Genomic DNA, 20,243 nt, shown 5'->3' on the forward strand with positions numbered 1-20,243 from the left:
GTGAGCACTGGTTATATACACGCTGGCCACACCCTTTCTGACGGTTAGAAGGGTGTGGAGGGCGCGAGGCGCCCTCATTGGAGGCCACGTTTCAGAGTGCTCACTGATAGGCTTAAGCAGTTGCCGCCGAGCAGCCAATGAGCACGCTTATACAGCCTGCCTAGGTCTGCCGGCTGCCGCACTGCGTTGACAATGAATACAAAATTAAGGATAATTTTTGGCTTCAGATCTCGAAGAAAGAAGACTTTCCCGATGCGTAAGCAACTTACGCAATACGAGAGAACCTCTCGTAAGAGAACCCATTTTGTTCATGAAACCTTTTTGGAGGAGGAAAAAATTGTTCAAATGTTATTATTACCTGATGATAGCCTTTACATCGTTCTTCCTTTCTCACCGTAGGCTATAGCCTGCAGTGAAGCAAGTTTACTGCTATCTACATCACCACAGGAGTTCATCATTAGCCTAATATTATTATGCCACCATACATTTCGGCAAATTATAAAAATATACGCTTTTAAAGACTCTCCACAGAAACAGAAACAAATAACAAAAATACTTAAACGCTATTGGCTCATTTAGCGTAGCTATCTTAACGACGCCTCTGGCAAATCATTGGCTGTGTGTGTTGTCATATCAAACATAGCTAACATACAATAAGTAACACAAAATACATATAAACTGTTGTGAATAAATAAAAGTAGCCTAAGCTTTACTTCGTTTAACACTGAAACACTTTAACACAAAACAGAAGACTCTTGAAATATTCATTTCAGCTCCGCCCAGTATCACCGAAAATTCCCAGTAGCACCTCAATGCAGTACACGAGATCCAGAGGGCGGAGTTGGATCCAGATATAAGGGGTGGAGATTGGTAGGTTTAGGGGTGGGTTTAGGGATTAAGGGGTGGGTTTAGGGATTAAGGGGTGGAGATGGGTTTAGGTATATGTAAGGTGGGAGGAGTTGGATCTGGATCCGACTCCTCCCCCTGGATTTCATGTTCTGCAAGTGAGGACCAGAAAATCTGACTATTTCAAAACGCCGTCTCTCCTGGCTCCACCCATTAGGGCGGGGCTAACTTTCCACTCGTCTAATTGGCCCAATCTTCCACTTATTTAATTAAATAACTCTTCTGAATGAGTTAATTTTTTTGCATTTTCTAATTTTCTCTAGAAATAAATACTCTTAACTTCACAGTAATAAAATAAAATAACTATTTTACATATTTGTCAATGTTACAACACTCTTTTTTTTTTCCTTTCAGCTTCAACAGGATTTTTTAGTAACCTGGGTTACAGTTTGTATTAATTATTTCTGGGTTTTTTCCATTATTTTATTTCAGGAATTAGTGTTCATTAGTTACATTTACAAATAAACAACTTAAAATGTATAATGCATCTTCATGATTTCTTAACATTTGCTTTAATAAAGTGAAAACATAGGATGCAATTTTCCTAAAGTTTTTTTCAATTGCTAACAAGCATTGTTCAATACTGAAACCACATTTTCAAAACTCTTCACACATTCAGCGACACACAAGTGTATACGGACCAAACTGTGAATATTTTTTCATTGCTTTCAGACAAAATGCATTCAATCACCACATTTTTCAAAATCCATAAACACTTTTGTCCTTCATAGTCCACAAACTGCTGTATATTAGCAGCATATTTTTAATATGCTAACACACTGCTTTCAAAACTGATAAAAGCAGATTCAAATCAGAATGATGGCAAATTTCAAGCATTTCTGCAGTAATTATTTTGAAATATAGAAAATCTTAGCAGAAAATTAAATAGTAATCATTCCAAGCTAATTGCAATTTCAGCTCAAAGACAACCCTGGTGCCCTGCTTTAGTCTCATTACCATGTTTTAGTAAAAGGGGATAGTTTGGAACTGATTTTGTTTGGAAATATGGATCACAGAAGACAGGTTGGTGTGGAAAGAGGAGTGGTACGAGGGAGAGTGCGTGGAGGACAAAGGAGAGGAAGACCAAGAGCGGTGATATCTGATGAAATAAGGGCCACAATTATTGACCATGTTGTGGACCATGGTCTCACTTTGAGAGAGGCTGGTCTAAGGGTGCAACCAAATCTGCACCGCTCAACAGCTGCATCAGTAGTACAAATTTTCTGGCAAAACAACAGGTGAGATGATGAATATTACAGTACAATACAATATACCTAAATTCTGAAACCTATTACAATACAGTAATTGTTGTGTTTTAGGATCCAAAGGTTGCCTCAGAGAGGAGGGAGAGGCAGAATCTTTTCAGATGTGCAGGAAATTGCCATTGTTGACATGGTAATTGCCAACAATGCAATAAAACTGCGGGAAATTCGGGATAGAGTGCTGGCAGACAATACCACTTTTGGAAATGTGAATATGGTCAGTACAACGACAATTGCCAGAGTCCTAGAGAAACATAAAATAAGATGTCTGTTCAGAACCAAAGAGGGTACATACACATGCAGTTATGCATAATGTTAATTACTGTAAAACTGTCTGTAATTTAGAGGGTAATGGAGATGGAAGCCAGCCGAACTCCACATACTTTTATCTTTGTGGATGAAGCTGGATTCAACTTGGCAAAAACACGACGCAGGGGAAGAAATGTGATTGGACAGAGAGCAACCGTAGATGTCCCAGGCCAGAGAGGAGCTAACAGCACTGTCCAATGATGGTTTGCTGTTACACAAACCACTCATTGGCCCCTACAATACAGAGAGACTTATTTCTTTTCTGAATGACCTGCATACTCAACTTGTGCCATCAGAGGAGTAAAGGTGAGGGGCATCAAACTGCCCTACTTTTGTTGTTGTGTGGGAAAATGTGGCATTCCACCACTCTGCTGCAGTCTATGACAGAACCACACAACCTAGATGGAAGTCCATGTAGGGTATTTGTTTGCAAGGAATGTAGATGTTACAAATATTTGTGTACTTGCATTATATGCAAACATTTGGGCCATGATGAATTATGCATGTGTGATAACCAATATAATGAATATTACAACCTTGATTCTTTTCCAAAGAATATGACTTGTGCCAATAAATATCCCTGTACACAAGACAAAGCAGACACTTTTTATTTTTCACTTTGTTCCCTCATGCTGTGTAAAGCGTGTTTATGTGTTTTTTTTTTTAATTAAATTGTTTTTACTAATTATGCCATGGCTCCTCATTTGTGAATAAAACTTCAACACAGAATCAGTTGCTTTTTTTTTATTCAAAATGAAACTACTCTCATGATTTAGCTACTTTTATCTTTGATATTTACAGTAAATGTGCAAATTATAAATGGTCTATTAGCTGCTAAATAAATGTCATTAAAATTTTAACATTTTAATTGTTATGGTAAGCTTGAAGAACAAGACAAAAAAATTTCATTGTGAATTTTACTGCAGATTTTTCACATCACTGTGTTAAATTGCATTCTTGTTCACAGTGTATCATGTCACATTTTTAGAATTTGTTTTTCTCTGTTAGTACCAACTAAATGTGAGCGTGCATTTACTCATCTCACTTGCACAAAAAAAGATTCAATATTCCTCAAAATGAATAAAATCAGTAAAATGCAGAATCAGAATACTATGCACACCTCCAATAACTAAATGTTAAATAAATGCATTTAATCTCACTTTATTGACCAATGTACTTGCTTCTGACCTTCGATGATTCAGTTAATAAGCAAAAATGACTATAGATTATTTTGTTTTTATTGGTAAAGAAAGTGTTAAACTTTTTTCTCCTGCATCCTATTCTTCAGTTATCCAGAACGGCAGCACAGCTGGAAAGGTTTGTTTGATCTGCGCCCTCTACTGTACAGGTGTGAATTTGCATTTACTTCAGCCTGAGGCTTATTATTTCACTTTTGGTCCTTACAGTTGCCCAAAAATATAACTTTTATGTTAAAAAAACAAGCCCAATCCAGGTAAAAAAAAAAGTAACACAAAAGTAACGTGACACATTACTTTTCTAAAAAAGTAACTAAGTAACACAATTAGTTACTTTCTAAGGAAGTAACACAATATTGTAATGCATTACTTTTCAAAGTAACTTTCCCCAACACTGTTTCTAACCATATGGAGCACTGTGTACATGCATGTCAAAACATACACATTTCTCATTGTATATGTCTGGTTTAAGTTATGCAGGCTATCAACTGAGAAAGGAATGACAAAATAATCACAGCTGAAACTTTATTATGCTACCACAAATACATTTATACAAGTTTTCAAACGAAACGATTTCAAAAGACCATCAAAGCAAAACTGAAGTAGCCTATATAATTAAAACAAACAGACAAACAAACAAGATGGATGTTGGCTTATTTCCTCGGAGCCTATCCTAACGATAAAACACTGACAAATCAGTGGTTGTAATCATTAAATAAACTATTGAGCATACATGGACAGTTATACAATAAATAAATAAATAAATAAATAAATAAAAGCTTAACTTCGTTCGGCGCTGAAATTGCCTTACCGAAAACACTTTATGTAAGCCGATGAGCGCGCTGATATTTTCTGTGGAACAGGAAAATCAGATGTTCAGAATAACTGTTGAAGGAATGTTCTTTACGAGAGAGAGAACAGCTGGTGAATCTGCTCCTGATGCAAGACGATCCTGAAAAGGAAGAGAAAAATAGAACGAACAAAACTAACAGTTGTAGCTATTAGAGAAATAACAGAGAGATTCTGATATAAAAATGTGGACTGAACGTCAATAGCCGCGTTTCCATTACAGATTTGCGCAAATGTTTTGCGCTATTATCTAAATATCGATAAAAAACTATTGCGAAATGACGGCGTTTCCATTAACCGATGTTATGCGACTAAAACGTCCTTTTTTCTCTCGCGATATAAGTCATTCCAAAAATCACGGCAACTGACGTTGGTTTATAACATATCACAGCCAACGCATTAGACATTATTATTATTAATGGAAGGAGTACGTGGCGTGTTATCCAAGCATCAGGGAAAGACCTTATAATGCGAACGACACATGGAGTTTCTGGGTGTTTCGCCCTCATTTCTGCTCCGAGGTTTTGATTGTGGCATTTCTTTGAGATTTAGAATCCAGTATTCCTATAGTCTAATTATTATTTTTTTTAATGAATTTAATAAAGAACTCTGTCTCGTATTCTGTCCAAACGATCCATGTAGGCTATTTTGTGTCCATTCGTTTTTCCTTTTTTAACCCGTAGTTGAAAAACGAAAAATGAACGGTTGTTGTCTTTTTAAAACGCAAAGTTGAACACCAAAATTTTAATTTGAACTGGCTACACCAACTGCTGCGCAAAAAAAAAGTAAATATCGAAGAATTTTCAGATTTTTGTTTAGGACTTTTTGCCCCTTTATTAAACATTTAAAATAGTCACAAATTAATATGGAAAACATCTCGATTTTACTGGTTTTCTAAGGCCAAATTAGAACCTGGAATTGATGTTTTCCCGCAGTGCTGAATGAGAAGAGCCATTAATATTATTAATAAACTATTGTTTTGGCTAAAATCACATCTCCATCTCCGCTGTTAAGCAGATGCGCTTTAGAGAGAAATGCACCTTTCATACGAATTACAAAATCAGAAGGTATTAGCTTTCGATTCGAATTTGTTTGTTTTAAAGTGGACATTTCAAGCTTTATCCTATATTTTGTTTCAGTTCTCGCGCCCCAGTTTACGGAGATCATGAAAGTGCGTCTGATTGTTTTCTTTTACTTTACAAAAGCACAACGTTTTATTTTGTTATTGTGAGTTTACACAAATAAAAGTAGTTGAGAATAATGTATTATTATTTTCTGTATGGCCAGAAATGATAGAGTATTTTTTAAGTTGTTTCCACTGTTGATAGGAAAATGCAAGTGTTCACGCCCGCGCCTCTGTGCCATGCAGTGCGCGCTCCTCACGCTTTGTTCTTTTTTTGCATAAAAGCGTCTTCTAAATATAGCCTATTAAATGTTAAAATAAAATAATATAAAATAATTATTAGGCCTATTTGCGTAGCTATACATGGACCTCAAACACACCGCGTCTTCTAAGTCAGGTGACTGTAAATGCGCAAAAACTGTTTCCATTGCAGTTTTGCGAAATATTCCTTTTTCGAATTGCCTGAAAAACCACCTCATGAGAGCGTAAAAACTTTTTTGCGATAAACGGGAGTTTTTGCGAAATTGACGTGTTTCCATTGAGCGTATTTTTAATTCGCAATTTCAATTTGCGCAATTTGAAGGGTAATGGAAACGCGGCTAATGATCACGTCAATGTTAGCGCGAATGCTACGGAGGAGAAAAAGACTTCTTAAAATCTGGAGTTTTGCCTTTCTGGAAACTTGGTAGGCAAATTTTAAGTAGCCTAAATCAATTCTCAATTACTGAGGTTATTTTGCGTAAGCTAAATATTTGGTAAATGGAGTTCAAATATTAAATGTTGTTGTATGCAGTTGTAAAACAAAATGCAGAAAATGCAGTTGTAAATAAAATACGTATATAAGTTAATCTTCTGTTTCAAAAGGGGAAGAATATCATGTTTATGTATGTGTGTGTATATATATATATATATATATATATATATATATATATATATATATATATATATATATATATATAAGCGGGATAATGTAGAGTTTGATTATGTTTGATTATGATTACTTTTGGATTACAAAAGTCAAGCAAGAAGAAATATTATTAAAAAAAATCCTTTTATTTACTTAGAATTTGGTCCAGTGTAAAATATCTGCAAAATATAAAATATTTAAGAAAATGTCATATAGGCTAGCTGTAAGTAACTATGTTGTAGCTAAAAATCTATTAAATCTAAGCAATCATGTCTCATTTCCACAACTTGGGAACACACAGCCCTTAATATATATTTATGTAAAGGGCTATACAGACATCTAGTGGCTACAGTATGGTATTACAGATTATTTTGTTTCATTTTTAACTAACTTAGTTTATTTTAAAATAGGCCTACATGTTGACTAAAGCCGTGATCTTTCTTAATTTTCCTGACTGAACTTGGGGTGTTGGCAGTGGGAGTACCCCTACGTTACCTAGACAGCGAACATCCCGTTAAGTGAGAAGAGAAGAAATGACATTTTGGGTACTAAAAAAGCTATTCTCCTAATGTCCACAGATTCTAGCATCGCTACAAAACTTACAACTGTGATCATACAAACCACTGAATTTTAAAGCAGTAATAAACACTACATTTTAGCTAACATGATTTCTGTGCTAGTCTTATTTGCAAATGCTTCTTTAGGTTGGATGTCAAGTCCTTTGATAAATAGTGTTTTCGTTGCTGGAAGGCACAGTTTGCACTGCACAACCAGGTTGTTTGTATTTTCTTCTTTGAAAACAAAATAGCAGCGGAATTTACATGAATTGAAAGCGTTTTTACCCGCGGGCATAGAAAAAATAAAAAATAGTTTCTACTAGCAGCAGTCTGCGTCTGAGGAGATTGTAGACAGACAGCTCTATAAGAGCTGGTAAGTCCCGCCCATCCGTAAAACCCCAAGTGGACCTCTAGGTTGAAAAATCGTCAATGCAAGTGAATGGGAGAAAATATTTTTTCCCAGCCTACCTGGCAATCCTTTACCGTTAAAATGCGCCATCCTCAAATATTTTCTTAATTGTTGTTAAACGATCATATACGAAATGTAAATAAATTATTTTTTATTTTATTTTATTATTTAAGGTAAAGTAATTCTAAGATCAAATGTACCATTTCTACATTGACTGCGCCAGATTTGACAAAAGATTAATGAAAATGATAGTGTTACAGAGGAGATAGTTACAGAAACCAGGTGGATTTGATATGCAGTGATTTATTACATAGCCTACTTATTGTGTTTATACATAGCTGCATAATTGCATATTTCTTTAGGATTAATGTTTTAAATATAGCTCAATTTTGAATACAGCAACATGAAAATTATTTAAAAGATCAGGGATAGACAACGTCTTTTCTAGAGTGCCACTGTCCTGCAGAGTTTGGCGTCAACTCCGATAAAAACCTGTAGTCCTAATAATCCTAAAGATGATGATTAGCTGGTTCAGGTGTGTTTGATTAGGGTTGGAGAAGCTAAACTCTGCACCCAGGACCGACATTGCCCTTCCATGTTATAGATTAAATATGAAAGTAAAACGGCCAGTAGGTGGTGGCAAGTTACTGTCTTTATGAGTGAGTAATTCAAATCAAGCACCGAAGGTGCGTAGGCACCTATTGTATCCGTTCCCGTTCTTATTAGGGGACAAGCACTGAAAGTGCGTATGGAGGCATCTCTTGAGACCGTTGGCGGCGTTCTTCTTCTTATTATTCCATTTCTTCTATTATGAAAGTCTATGGTAGCCCATAGAACCGCTTGCGGGAAAGTTATTAAATTTGGCACACTGATAAGAGGACAGTGTGTACCATTACAAAACTTGGTATGTGTCTTGAGAATCCATTAAATCATACTTTTACTGTATATATGATTTTTCAGCCATTTTGCCTAAAATCCTCTTTAAATGTCTTTAATTTCTCAGTTGCAGTTGGTCTGACACTCCCAGCCATGTTGGCATGTCTGTCTTCTTTGCGCTTGCTGCTTGAAGCTAAATTTTTTCTTTTGTAGCTCTGTTTGCTGTAAAATTTTAAAAATGTGGACGGTCTTCACTGTGCCTGATGTTTAAAATATTATGTCTTTAAACTTTCTGCTCAAAAAAAAAAAAAAAACCTCTTGCCATAAATCCCTTACCTTATACATAAGAGAATGCGGCAATCTTGTATGTTGGCTATGCTTGTGTTCTACAAAAGAAAAACTTCAAATGTCAAATATGACCCCCACCCCACAAAAATAGACAATGCATTTGTAAAAAAAAAAAAAGGGCAAAAAAAAAAGAGCAACTTTATTGTGAATGAGTAGTACAGACAATGAATGAGCATGAATGTCTATAGACAGTGAATTCTGTAATGGGCTTGCATTAATATTGCTATATAAACAATACTGCATGAACAAATATTTAAAAGACAGGGATCAATGCAGCACCAGTTTAAGAAAGTGTGTTGCATTTGAAATACTTTGTATAGTATCACAAGGTTTGGTGGATTAAACACAATCCATAGTACACAATACAGTTGAGGTTGTAGTAAAAACCTAATCTCAAATGATTCCCCTTTTGCCAAAATAGTTCTGACATGTTATAGATTAAATATGAAAGTAAAAAGGCCAGTAGGTGGTGGCAAGTTGCTGTCTTTATGAGTCAATTATACAGCAATTGTCAAGCCTAGTTTTTCTTCCCAAGGCAGTTAAGTGCAAACTCCACCGCTCAGCCAATTTTACTGCACAATCGTGAAGTCACCAGTCCAGAAAAGTTCTGACTTCAGAAAAATCATGGATGGATTACTGCAACAAACTGTAATGTTATCTATGAGGATCCACTAACAACACTACATTAAGTTTAAGGTTAGGTTTAGGGTAGGGCTGCATGATCGAATTAAACCGCACGCAAATTGGGAAAGGCTGAGCAATTTTTTATGTGCAGCTTGTCAGTGAAGCACGGCTCTGTGATCAGTAGTAAATGCTGCTCCATCTGAAAGTCAGATGGCGCTCTCATGCAGAATCTCTAAATATACCCTGCAGAAGTACGATAATGCACGTAATTCCAGGAAATCCCTATGGGCATCACACTATCGCTGTAGCTGAATAACAGATGATAGAAACACTTTGATTGATTAAACATGAATAATAGACAAATAACTACAAAAAATAAATGGTTTATCTAGGTTCTTTGAGCCTTTTTGAATATTTTCATGATAATAAAGTTATATTTCAATACTAAACGACATATCCTTTATCTCACAGAAGGATGTTTTCAAACACTCAACTGACATTATGAAGTGAGTTTTGAGTAAAAAAATGTCTTTTGTAGGACAAGAGGTTCATAAATGCTTCTCATGTTTGGAAAGATGTTTGAGACGTGTTGCTTTTTCACATGCACGTTTATAAGCGACTCAAACTCGCAGTGCTTTCAGATGAAGTGCCATATCCTACTGATCACAGAGCTGTGCTTCACTGACAAGTTGCACATAATAAAAAATAAAAAAATTATCGCAGCTGTTGCGATTTCATAAATCACACTAAGCCAAATCGGTTTCAATGCGATTTTGGGTTAATTGCAATTAATTGTGCAGCCCTAGTTTAGAGTTAGTATTTTCCAGCATCATGGAGGCAATTGGCATTGTGATTGACAAGAAAATAAAACCTTTTGAATTGGCTGCAGGGTTGGCTTTGCCTTAACTGGTTTGGGCTTGAAAAAAAGAATCAGTTTATTAAAGACGCCAGTGCAGTTTCCGGTCCAGTTGTGGGGGGTGGGGGTAACAACAAAAGCCTTGAGCCATTTATTGACTGAAACCAGACCAACATTAATGGGAAGAGAGCCCAACCATGACTTTACACCATAGGTCACCATGTTTTCAATTTCAAACATATCTGAAACCAATCTGACAATACACAGAAATATGAACCACAAATTAAAATTCCCAGCACAACATGGTCAAAACAACAAGGACAAGCATAACACTGCTTACACGTTGATTAACATGAATAGACAGAATTTCTAATGTAAAAATACCTCATTGGATACATCTATTGATAATGGTGCATACTTTTGGAAAATGACAGAAAAGGAAAGACAAGAGTTATGAAAGCAATTAACCCTCGACTATAAACGTGAATTAACCAATCTGTATCTAAATTTAATGAAAAAATAAAAGTGCCTTTAGGTAATCATTAGTTTAGGCAGAGGCTTAAATTTGTTAACCCCTCCCAAATAACCCATTTTTTTCTTCTAAATAACCAATACATTTTTTGTAAGTTTTGTAAGATCTTGAAACACCCTAATTGAGATTGTTTTATTGAAAAATATGGCTCTGATTAAATGTAGATGCTTATAAATGTTTATACACTAAGATTTGGAAGAGTAGTTTGACTGTAGTTTAACTACTTTAAAATATGTAGCTTGTAGATGTAAACCTTGCAAACTACAGATTTAAAATAGCTTCCCCAACACTTTTTCTGTTTTTCTAGGTTTTTCTCAGTAATTGTGGGAACCCAGCTGTGATCAGTGATTTTGTCAGCAAGCACTCGGGTTAAAGTTTAGGATTATACATTTATACTGAAGGCATTTGTGCTATTGACTAAGTAAGATTCCCATACTCTCCAATGATTCAAATTCATTTCCCATTAAAATATTTGTAGATTACGGACTTCAATGACAATCACATTATGAACTATGGGTAAGTGCAATCAACAGCAAGTCAATAAATCTTTTTAATGTGGGAGCCTACATTTTTAGATCTTTAGATCTAAAGGGACTCAAAGGCTTTCAGTAGAGGGAAGTCCTGTTAAAGCTCTGGCAAAACATATGGTCCACTAAAACTAAAAAGCTTTAGTAGCACCTTTTTTTCTTTTTCTTTTAGGTATTGTAAAATATTAAAATCAATAGTATTTCACAAATTAAATATGCTACTACTTATAAAATCACCAAGCTTTAAAATACAATTTGAAGGCATTTGCAAGGTTAGGTCAGTCATATAATTGTTGAATTTTATTTTTTATATTAAAATCAACCACTGAACCGTGAAACTCCATGACAAATGTCTCAGATTTCTCATCATGTGGACCAAATTATTGCTCTTGATTAAATTATGGAAAAAAAACATTGAAAAGGGCTATGTGGAGACTCTTCAAAGAAAGAAAGTGACATGTTTGGAATTTTAATTTTTGACAGAACTATATTTAATACCCCTGCAACCAGCAAGTTTGGCAACTATCTTTGAAATATTAGCAATAGTGCAAACGATTACAATAAAAAGCCCATATCTGACAAACTTTTTAGATATCTTAGATGAAATAGAAAGATAACTGATGTGAAACACATACAACCAAAACCCAACGCATTAAAAATGCATTAAGTACAGACTCTGTAAACAACTGTCATTATAAACCATTCATAATATTCAGAACCAAAAAAAAAAAAAAAAAAGTCTTGCATACTGAAAATTTAAAATGGTTAAATGACAAAAAAAAAAAAGTTTCAAAACTGCTACCCAACCTTAATACAAAATGTTATCTCTGTTATCTATTTGTGCATTTCAGATTACAGTTAAGCTCAGATGGAACAGAAACCTTCACACTGGGTCTACATCGCAAGCGAATGATGCAGTGCAACAAAACTGAAACATTCTCATTTTAAATTTAAACATCTGTCTACAGTGCTGCAAGTATGTTGACAACTGGAATGTTTTCGTTTTTTTGCATCTCATTGCTTGTTTGCAGTGTAGACAACGTACAGTTTAACTTGAAAGTTAGGAGTGTAAAAAAACAAATGACAAACAGTAAATAAGCCTCTTGGTTACTGGTACACTAAGAGAAAAAAAGTAACTGATGAGAAATAAAGAATATTATCCAGCGATGAAACCTAAAAGTGTCTGTGTTGATATAGGCAGTTAGGATGGACGTTTATTTTTATTTTTATATATGGCTAGCTTATGGACTTACTTTTACCCACACCCATCCAATCAGTGTCCCATAAAGCCAGGTATTGAGATAGAGTTTTCTACCTGACTCTGTTAACAGCATTGGTAAAGTGAGACCACCCAAAATCAGCAGAGAAGGCAATGTCTTTGTAAGACTAAGAGGTGACTTTCGACCTTCTCCAGGGAACCTGCACTTTTTCTCAGGGTCTTCAGACTCGTAGAAAGTGGTAAGAAGCCTAAACAGAGAGAGTCTTCATTAGTAACACATGCTTTGAACATTTACATTGATGCAATTAGATTAATGGGAGTGACATGACTTATTTTAAAAGTATAGCATTTCTTGTACGCCAAACCAAACAGCAATGTAGTGTGATGAACGGCAACATTGTGCAGATTACAACATGACAAAAATAGCAGTTTTACAGATGAGAAAACTGAGGAAATATCCCAACACACTCTCCTAAAATATTTCTGTACTACTTTAAAGTACAGCAGGTAGTCAACCAAAATGCCAATGTCTCGCAATTCTTCTGGCAGGATAATTTTATTTGTTAAATACAACCCAGTCACAACTGAAAATACCAAGTCACAACCAGGTGGCTGGAATTTGACATTTTAATTTCTAAATAAAGAAAAATCTATTTAAAAATTACTAGTAGTAATAATAATAATAATAATAATAATAATAATAATAATATAAATATTATTATTATAGCATTAAAACATTTAATGTCTGTAGTAGCAGATTAATTATTGTTGCACGCAACTCAGGAACAACTGATGACGGGCATGGATTGATCTTTGGTTGACCAATCAGCAGAAAAGTGCCCTGCCCACATGTAGAGAGAATATTTAAGCTGTTTATTAATTTTCTACCCCTGAACATTGATTATAAAGTCAAAATTTTCCAACCATATAAGATGTTTTTGAACATGGCAAACCATATAAAGATGTTTTTGTCTTTCATAAAGGAAACTGTAGATTAATCTGTGATAATCACATTTTTGTGCTTAGCTTTGAACAGTTATCTGCAGCCTTTTTAATGCTCAAGTTGAATCAACATCGGAAAAATGGAAGGAATAAAGTAATCCCGCAATTCTTCTGGCAGGATCATTTTGTTAAGCAAAATATTACCATGGTCGCACTCAGTCACCTTTATATGTTTGGTCTAAACGCAACTGCTCTCGTGTTTTGCCGCAAAGCAAATGCAAGTAAATTAGCAGGACTGTGATATGAAGAGTGTACAAAGTAACATTTTAGCATTTCAGTACATACAACTAAAAAGATGCATTTTTTTAACTAAAACGTATTAGTGTGGACAATGCCTGAATACCATCAAAGGAGTTGTTTTTCAGTTTTAACCAAGACCTAACACATCAGGGAAGGAGATGAGAAGCTTCTAAAATGTTTGAATGTACCCTCTCTGTCTTTCTTACAGAGCTCTGTATGTTTGATTGACCTTCTTGCAAGAATAAAAAGCTTATAAAAGACACTTTGCTTGATTGTTCTTCCAGTTTCAGCCTCATCATTATTAGGGCCCAAGCCCTGAAAGGGCGAAGGCCCTATTGTTTTCGTTAGGATTATTTATTATTAGGGCCCAAGCCCTGAAAGGGCAAAGGCCCTATTGTTTTCGGTAGGATTATTTTTTTCTATTATTAGGGCCCAAGCCCTGAAAGGGCGAACACTTTTGTTTTCGGTACCCTATTGTTTTCGGTAGGATTATTAGGGCCCAAGCCCTGAAAGGGCGAAGGCCCTATTGTTTTCGTTAGGATTATTAGGGCCCAAACCCTGAAAGGACGAAGGCCCTATTGTTTTCGGTAGGATTATTATTAGGGCCCAAGCCCTGAAAGGGCGAAGGCCCTATTGTTTTCAGTAGGATTATTAGGGCCCAAGCCCTGAAAGGGCCCAAACTTTTGCATTTTTCGCATGGCTATAATTGGGTCATAAAGAAAAAGGGAGTGGCAAAATACACTAAAAAGCCTATAAATCCTAAACGAAAACTCAGAACTTCATGAAAATTGGTGAGCATATGTGCCATAACATTCTAAACAAGCGTGCACAATTTCATGGAGATCGGACCATAGTTGGAGCTATAACTGTCAAAAAGCTTTGAAAACCATATATTATATGGTAAATTGCCTGTATTGGCTGTAAATGGTCTTTTCCATTTATAATCATATAAATGTTCATATAATAATGTTCAAAACCAGTGCAGTGCAATTCTCTGGACTCTCTAGATCAATAATTATCAGAAAAAGTATAACTTCTTCATGTGGATGGCTATAATAGTGTCACTTCAATATGTAGAAGTGACTTGACCAAGTGTCTTCAAAAGCCTATATCTCTTTAAAAAAAAACAAGTCAGAACATGTGACTCTTAAGAACCATGAGAAATTTCAGACAGATCGGACAAAATTTGCCTCTATAACAGTTAAAAAGGTAAAAATGATATAACATGGCATATTAAGTCAATAAGTGGTATTGTACTGCCCCCTGCTGTCATTTCATCATACTACTCCCTAATATTGTTATATAATTCATATTTAGACTTTATAAAATCATTATTTTAACATTTACAATCACATTTTGTCAAAACTCATCTATTGAAGTATTACTATTGACAATTGTGTCAAATTAAGGAATGGAATCCTGAAACGAAAGTAAAAATGGAGGCCGCCATTTAGGCCACGCCCCCCCCAGTACAAATTCACTCATAACTCGAAAACAAAAAGTCGTTGCGCGCTCAAATTTTAATGGTAAGGACCTCTCCGGGCTCTTAATCGAAACGTATGGTCGCGGGCCTCGGGAGCACTGCGATGGTCTCATTCAACAGGACTCCTCAAGCACTATCTATGCTCTGAGTTTCCGAATTTTTCGCCTTCTGGTTCCCGAGATATAAGTGAAAAACTAAATTCCCATTCATTCATTCAAACACTTCAACTGTAAGATGGAGGCTGTGATTCCACTGTTGTCAACTAGAGGGAGCAGCAGTATTAGACATAGTATTAATCTTTTTTATAAGCTTTCAGCTTTGGCCAACAAACAAATGCTTAAAGCTATTTTTTATTTATTTCTTATTTTTGGACTGATAATATAGATCAAAATGAAATATGTGAAATGGTTAGACCATTAAAAGTTTTTTTTCTTCACAATAACACATCCTAAAGACATTGAAAACATATTTGTCTTTGTGTGTGTGTGTGTGTGTGTGTGTGTGTGTGTGTGTGTAAGAATCCATTATTGAGTTAACATGGAAAAACTGGTTTGCTTTAGTGCAGAAAACTGGTGAAAATCATGAAGTTTAAAGTGAAAGTGAGCCAATAAGTGGTCTTCTAGTGCCCTCTTTCGGCCATTCTACTTATTAATGAAGTCTTTTCACATGTGAAAAGACTTGTGATTCATTCTTGTGATTCAGACTTGTGAGTCATTCATAATTAGACACTAAAAATCACTTTTATTACAATAACTATTTTAACACAATCATATTTTGTCAGTGTTTATCACTTCATTTGCACTGACACTTCACATAATTGCTAGTAATGTGGGAAATCATGGTAAATAACGCTTGAAACATGATAAATCATAGTAAATAATACTAGAGTGTGGTGTATCAAGGTAAATCATGCTAGAATCCTAATAAATCATTCTAGAATGTGGTATATCATGGTAAATCATACTAGAACATGGTAAATCATGGTAAACTATGCTAGAGCAGGGTAAATCATGGTAAACCATGATAAATCATGATAAACTATGGTTAATCATGTTAGAATGTGGTATTTCATGGTAAATCATGCTTGAACATGGTAAATAAAGGTAAACTAAGATAAAATCACTGTAAACTATGCTAGAACAGGGTAAATCATGGTAAACCATGGTAAATCATGATAAAATATTGTAAATCATGCTAGAATGTGTTTTATCATGGTATATCATGCTAGAACATGGTCTTTTCCATCTATGATGTCAGTGGTTACATGCTTGCTAAATAAAACTTGATGTCTTTTGATGCTTTGGTGCTTAAAGGCCTTAACTGCTTGAACCACGATAAATGCTGCTTGCAGCTTTAATTATTATTATTATTAGGGCCCAAGCCCTGAAAGGGCGAAGGCCCTATTGTTTTCAGTAGGATTATTTATTAGGGCCCAAGCCCTGAAAGGGCGAAGGCCCTATTGTTTTCGGTAGGATTATTAGGGCCCAAGCCCTGAAAGGGCGAAGGCCCTATTGTTTTTGTTAGGATTATTAGGGCCCAAGCCCTGAAAGGGCGCAGAGCCCTATTGTTTTCGTTAGGATTATTATTAGGGCCCAAGCCCTGAAGGGGCGCAGAGCCCTATTGTTTTCGTTAGGATTATTATTATTATTAGGGCCCAAGCCCTGAAAGGGCGAAGGCCCTATTGTTTTCGGTAGGATTATTAGGGCCCAAGCCCTGAAAGGGCGAAGGCCCTATTGTTTCCGGTAGGATTATTTATTATTATTAGGGCCCAAGCCCTGAAAGGGCGAAGGCCCTATTGTTTCCGGTAGGATTATTAGGGCCCAAGCCCTGAAAGGGCGAAGGCCCTATTGTTTTCGGTAGGATTATTGTTTATTATTATTATTATTAGGGCCCAAGCCCTGAAAGGGCGCAGAGCCCTATTGTTTTCGTAAGGATTATTATTATTAGGGCCCAAGCCCTGAAAGGGCGAAGGCCCTATTGTTTTCGGTAGGATTATTAGGGCCCAAGCCCTGAAAGGGCGAAGGCCCTATTGTTTCCGGTAGGATTATTATTAGGGCCCAAGCCCTGAAAGGGCGAAGAGCCCTATTGTTTTCGGTAGGATTATTTATTATTATTAGGGCCCAAGCCCTGAAAGGGCGAAGGCCCTATTGTTTCCGGTAGGATTATTATTAGGGCCCAAGCCCTGAAAGGGCGAAGGCCCTATTGTTTCCGGTAGGATTATTATTTTATTTTTTTTCTATTATTTTTCTTTCGCCTTTTTGCCACTTTTGGGGCCCTTAACATGCTCAAAAACTCTTGAATTTTTGCACACGGGTCAGAACCCGCGGCCATCAGGGCCGGACTGAAGCTGGTACCCGGGCGTGGCAGGGGGGCTCGACAGCGCCCCCTGGAATGGTGTCCGAAAACTTGGTCCATAAATCAAACACACTTGCATGTAATAATATGAAACTCAGTACACATATAGATCTCATCGGGCCGAACATCTTTCGTGCTCTAAGTTTTACAAAAGCCCAACAGGAAGTCAACTATTATGGGTTGTTTGAAAAACGCATCCTCTGGAATTTGAAATACTCCTCCTAGAAAATTCGTCCAATCGCCTCCAAACTCGGTCAGCATGAAGTCAAGACATTGAGGATGAAAAATTGCCAGGGGATTTTTGATATCTCGAACGGTTTGGCCGTGGCGAGGAAACGAATTTATGGCGAATAAGGGACACAGGAAGTGTGTTATAACTTCTGCATACATTAACTGATCTTGATTAAACTTCAGCAGTGTGTTCGTTGTAAGAGGCCGATCACATTGATGTGACTATTGTGAGTCAAAGTTATAGCGCCACCAACTGGCAGCAGGAAGTGTGTCACTTTCAAAATGCTTTGAAATCACTCTCTTATTTTTACCCGATTTGCTTCTAAATTTATGTGTATAATGTAGACACACGGCAGATGTAGACCTGTGAAAGGATTATTGATATCTTAGATACTGTTGCCATGGCAACACATCAAACTTTAATATTCTTTTTTGATGTTTTTGAGACTCTTAGCATGCTTGAAATTGGATGAAACTCGACAGACACATCACATTTATTAGCCAGTAGACATGTGCAAAGTTTCAGAAACGGGTGTGGTGGAATGGCTCAGTAGCGCCACCTTTAGTCAAAAATGGGGGCTTAGTTTTTCCTAGAATCACAAAACTTGGTACGTATATTGTTCTCATCAAGCCGGACAACTTTCTAATTTATACTCCTTAGCTCCGACAAACAGAAAGTCAGATATTTTGGTTTGAAAGAGGATTTTCTCCCTCTCTCTCTGCCTCTAGCCTACGTCTCTGTGTGTGTGTGTAGGGGGGTGGGGGTGGGGGATTTGTCTATTCCATTTAATCTTAGTTTTTCAAGGTTTCAGGGGCTTTTTGGGTCCTTAACATGCTCAAAAACTCTTGAAACTTTGCACACAGTTCAGAACCCACGGCCATCAGTGCCGGGCTGAAGCTGGTAACCGGGCGTGGCAGGGGGGCTCAACAGCGCCCCCTTGAACACGGTCTGAAAACTTGGTCCATATATCAAACACACTTGCATGAATTAATATGAAACTCGGTACACATATAGATCTCATCGGGCCGAACAACTTCCGCACTCTAAGTTATTAGCTCCGTCCAACAGGAAGTCAGCTATTATGTGTTGTTTGGAGAACGTTTGCTATGGAATTTGAAACACTCCTCCTAGAAAATTAATTAAATCGCCACCAAACTCTGTGTGCATGAAGTCAAGACATTGAGGATTCTAAATTGCGGACGGATTTTTGATATCTCGAACGGTTTGGCCGTGGCGTGGAAACGCATTTATGGCGAGAAAAGAGAAACACGAAGTGGTATAACTTCTGCATACATTAACTGATCTTGATGAAACTTCAGCAGTGTGTTGGTGGTAAGAGGCCGATCAGATGGATGTAACTATTGTGAGTCAAAGTTATAGCGCCACCAACTGGTAGCAGGAAGTGTGTCACTTTCAAAATGTTTTTGACAAAAGTGGGGGGGGTTAGGTTTACCCACAATTATAAAAATCAGTAAGTATATTGGTCTCATCGAGTCGGACAACTTTCTAATTTACAATCATTAGCTCTGACCAAGAGGAAGTCAGATATTTTGGTTTGAATGTGGATTTATTTGCAAATTCAGCCTCTGCATTTTTACCCACTCCTGCTAAGTGGTTTATTTTATTCACACCAAACTTTTTCAACATGATGAAAATACATTAAAGATGCTAAATTGTGAACGGATATTGAATATCTCAAACGGTTTTGCTATGGCGAGGGATTAAAGTAATGTCAAAAAAGGAATCAGAAAACGTCTCAGATCTTGTAAAAATTGAATTATACACTATTTATTTTTATATAAAATTATACAAATATCAGATCTAAACCCAGTTTTGGGTTTATTCAGTTTTTTTTTAATTCAAGAATTATGTACAAGTTTAAAAACAGCCAGAATGAGCTATTTAGTAAAAAGAAAAAAGTCATACATAGGGCTATACTGCCCTCTTGTGTTCAAAATCAGGTAGGCCCATTGTATATTGTATTTATATATAAATATATTAGCGATGTGACTGAGAATTTTTTCCCACTGGTTAATCGATGTGTGACAGCGCGGTGGGGGCTTTTAAATCGCTACCTTAAAAGCGAAAGTGAAATATGGACGTCCAGTAGGAATGAACTAAAAAACATTCACTCTGTTCTGCTCGTTCCTCGCTGTAGACACATATTGCCCATGCAGCCGTGAGCATTTTAGTTTCATTTTAAAAATGGCGCAATTTCGGGGGTGGGATTGCTTGAATGTTTTTTTACAAAAGCACAATGTTGTGTTTTATTGTGAGTGTACATACATATAAGTTAACACATTGCAATTTAAATGATGTCCTGTATGAATAAAATTATGGAGACTATATTTTTATGTTTCCACTGTTCGATCGCGCCCGCGCCACACACACACACACACACACACACACACAAACACAACAACATCATATT

The 20,243-nt window shown here is 36.3% G+C and overlaps 1 protein-coding gene across 5 annotated transcripts in view; it reads right to left on the bottom strand.

Annotated features, from left to right (window-relative positions):
* Positions 1-4,541: 4,541 nt before the first annotated feature.
* agpat5 (1-acylglycerol-3-phosphate O-acyltransferase 5 (lysophosphatidic acid acyltransferase, epsilon)) overlaps positions 4,542-20,243 on the bottom strand; it is a 70,251-nt gene continuing 54,549 nt past the window's right edge. For 2 of the 5 annotated variants that reach the window (XM_081350501.1, XM_081350503.1), the window contains one exon: positions 10,845-12,748. In XM_081350501.1, coding sequence (XP_081206627.1) covers positions 12,523-12,748 — 226 coding nt within the window. In that variant the 3' untranslated portion in view covers positions 10,845-12,522. Of the gene's footprint in view, positions 4,626-8,862; positions 12,749-20,243 lie in introns of those variants that run through there. The other 3 variants (XR_014029034.1, XM_081350502.1, XM_081350500.1) reach the window with 3 other exon arrangements.

Source organism: Scardinius erythrophthalmus (genome assembly GCF_964197995.2).
Source record: "Scardinius erythrophthalmus genome assembly, chromosome: 21".
Classification (NCBI taxonomy): Eukaryota; Metazoa; Chordata; class Actinopteri; order Cypriniformes; family Leuciscidae; genus Scardinius; species Scardinius erythrophthalmus.